Source organism: Populus euphratica, unplaced genomic scaffold, assembly GCF_000495115.2.
Source record: "Populus euphratica unplaced genomic scaffold, PopEup_1.0 scaffold93.1, whole genome shotgun sequence".
NCBI lineage: Eukaryota > Viridiplantae > Streptophyta > Magnoliopsida > Malpighiales > Salicaceae > Populus > Populus euphratica.
Window position 1 is genome coordinate 1,110 of NW_011499873.1, and position 3,212 is coordinate 4,321.

A 3,212-nucleotide genomic window follows, 5' to 3' on the forward strand; every position below is an offset into this window, starting at 1 on the left:
TTTTGAGTTGAATCCTCTGTGTTCACAATCTTCATACACAAGTAACTCACCAACTCATAATACTAATAATTAATACATATTTATATAATGGCCACCGGAAACTTACATGGTCGTTAACTTCAGGACCCGTGGGATTAGTCGTGGTGCGCACAAGCTGGTCCGGACACCCACGTTAATCTAAAAAAAAAAAAAAATTAATACATATTTGCACCTAAAAAAATATAATAATAAATTAAAACCCAACGCTAATGAACACCAAATTGGACTTCACACTGCACCATCCTATTTATTTTAAAAGTGTTTTTAAAAAAATTAAATTTTTTATTTTTATTTTAAATTAATATTTTTTATTTTTTTTAAATTACTTTGATGTATTAATACCAAAAATAATTTTAAAAAATAAAAAAATATTATTTTAATATATTTTTAAATAAAAAACAAGTTCTAAACTGCCCAAGAAAATCTACGTGGCCCTGCCCTCCTCCTAATCGTGAAATAAGCAATTTTGAGTAGTCGTACATATTTGACAAAATGTTCATCTCTCACCGTGTTTTCTTCTGGTGGGTGGGATTATTTCATCTGGTATTCTATTTTTTTTAAAAATAATAATAAGTGAACCGATTCACACTTCAATATCCTTAAGATGATTTATTTTTTTAATAGAAAAACTAAGTGAAACTTGACCAAGTTATTGTATTCTGCCACGTCCAAGCAATCTTTCAACCATTGAAGATACTTTTGAATAAAAATAAGATTATGTCCACCTTATAAGTAAAATAAATAAAGAAAAGAGGGTAGAAAAATACCTTGAATTAGGGTAGGGGACCACCAATGGGAGAAGAGCTGCACCGGTTACGCGGTTGCATTCTAATTTTAAAGGGTGCTGGGACAGCGACACAGGTTTTTTTTTCCAAATAAATATATTAAAATAATATTTTTTTATTTAAAATTTTTTTAAATTAAATTGTTATTTTTTAAATAATTGGATCGCGCACAGTTCAATTCCAGCTCATCCTTTTTATTAAAAATATAAAAACAAATTGAAAATTTGACTAAGAAAAAAACACGACGTTACCCTTTGACTCCTTCCCCTACAAAACCCCTACGTCTCCTGTCTCCAGCCTTTGCCTCTCTCTCTGTTTTTTTTTTTTTTCTCAGAAGAATGGGGAGAGACGAACTCTGCATAACTGTACCCAGCCTCTTTCGCTGTCCGATCTCTCTTGACGTAATGAAGTCTCCCGTAAGTCTCTGCACCGGCGTCACATACGATCGCTCCAGTATTCAACATTGGCTCGACTCCGGTCACGACACCTGTCCCGCTACCATGCAAATCCTCCCCTCCAAGGACTTTGTTCCTAACCTCACTCTCCACCGCCTCATCAACCTCTGGACCACCACATCCGCCACCAAATCCTCTGCTCTCGCTCTGGCAGTTTCCGAAGAGAAAGTTAGGGCTTGGATTGAAGAGATTAAGAGCGGAAAGATAGAGAGGTGTTTGGATTCGATTGTAGAGTTTGTTAGTTGTGGAGAGGTAAGCCGAAGGTTTTTGGTTAGCTTTGATGGTTTTTTAGAGGCGATCGTGGGTGTTTTGAACACTAATTGCGTGCCAATTCGTGTTCTGGAGTCGGTTATCAGGGTATTAAGTTCAATTTTGCTTGAAAATGGAGTCAATGAGAAATTGCACGAATTAGTCTTCACATCAAGTTCGAATTGCTTGCCTTCCTTTATTTCTGTTTTGCGAAACGGAAGTTTGGAGTACAGTATCGCATGCGTCACCGTTTTGGAGTCAATTACAATGAACAACCAATCAAAACAGCTCGTTGCAGGTACACAGGACGTCTTGCCGGTTCTATTACAACTTCTCAAAACTGAAAACGACCATCAGGATTTAAACGAAGTGGTCCTGTCGTTTTTGATTTCGGTGTCTATAACTCGGTCAATCAAGACTCGGCTAGTTCAACTCGGACTGGTTGGAGTTCTATCGAGCATGCTGTTGAGCCCAAAAGCCGCCGTTTCTGTCGTGGAAAAGTCACTGAAGGTATTGTCAATGATTTGTACGTGTGCGGATGGACGGTCAGCGATAAGCGTTGACCCGACATGCGCAGGGGCGATAGTGGAGAGATTAATGAAGGTCTCGAAAACGGCAACGGAGGATGCCGTAGTGGTGCTGTGGAGCATGTGTTGTCTTTTTAGGGATGAGAAGGTGTTGGAGAGAGTGGTGAGGAGCAATGGAGTGACAAAAGTCTTGTTGATTATGCAAAGTGGAGTAGGGGAAGGGAATGTAAGGAGGATGTGTGGTGACTTGATCAAGGTTTTAAGACGTGGCTGTAAAAATGGTGGCGGCCTTGGTGGTGCGGTGAGTTACGAGACCAAAACTACTCATATCATGCCTTATTAAATTATTGGAGACGCTGAATCTGGTGATGCTTTTGTGCATGATGTGAACTTAGTTTTTTTTAAAAAAAAAACAAAAAAACATTAACGTACACACGTGAAAAGAAGAAAATACACAATTGGTGTACTCTTCTTGAATGGATTTTGAATTTGTAGCTCAGCTTCCAGTCTAATGAAAATTTATAAAATTATATCATTTTATGCTATGTATTTTTATTTTTCCTCACCTTGCAGTTTACTAGCTTCTTTTAAGCTGACTTAAAAAATATTTTTATCGTTGAATAAAAAAAAATAGCATCTTCAACGCTAGAATAGACCCGGGTCACAGCATAATATAACTTGTTCCTGAAATGATGAACTCTTTTATACCGTTGGAGATCATCGTTGAACAAAGTTTATACATCAGTTAATATTATATCATATTCTTTATGTCTTAAAGATGAAAAATCATTGGATAAACTTAGTCTATATATCACTAGCAGAGTGGATAAACAAACACACGATACATGAGCAGAACACAATTACATATCCTCGCCATGATAATATATGCATTTTAACAATATTTTACGCTAGCTGTGAATTTTTTACTTAATAAATAATAAATATGATGTAAATATAAATAAATCCAATCCATAAATACTCACTGCGAGCTCCTAGCAGAGAAACTAAAAAGAGATAGGATAGAAGGAAAAATCGGCAAGCATATATCTTCAGTCGATTCTTGTTGAAAACCTTCAAAAATTTACTCATGAAGTATGTTTTAGATATATATGGGCAATGCTGAATTTATTAATAATTTTGTTTTATTAATGTTTATT

At 36.0% G+C, this 3,212-nt stretch overlaps 1 protein-coding gene across 1 annotated transcript; it reads left to right on the forward strand.

The window, feature by feature from the left end:
• The first annotated feature begins 1,108 nt into the window (after positions 1-1,108).
• Positions 1,109-2,458, forward strand: LOC105127682 (U-box domain-containing protein 28-like). The gene has a single exon (XM_011029057.1). It carries the CDS (start codon positions 1,163-1,165, stop codon positions 2,396-2,398), a length of 1,236 nt encoding a protein of 411 aa, XP_011027359.1. The 5' UTR covers positions 1,109-1,162; the 3' UTR covers positions 2,399-2,458.
• Positions 2,459-3,212: the final 754 nt, after the last annotated feature.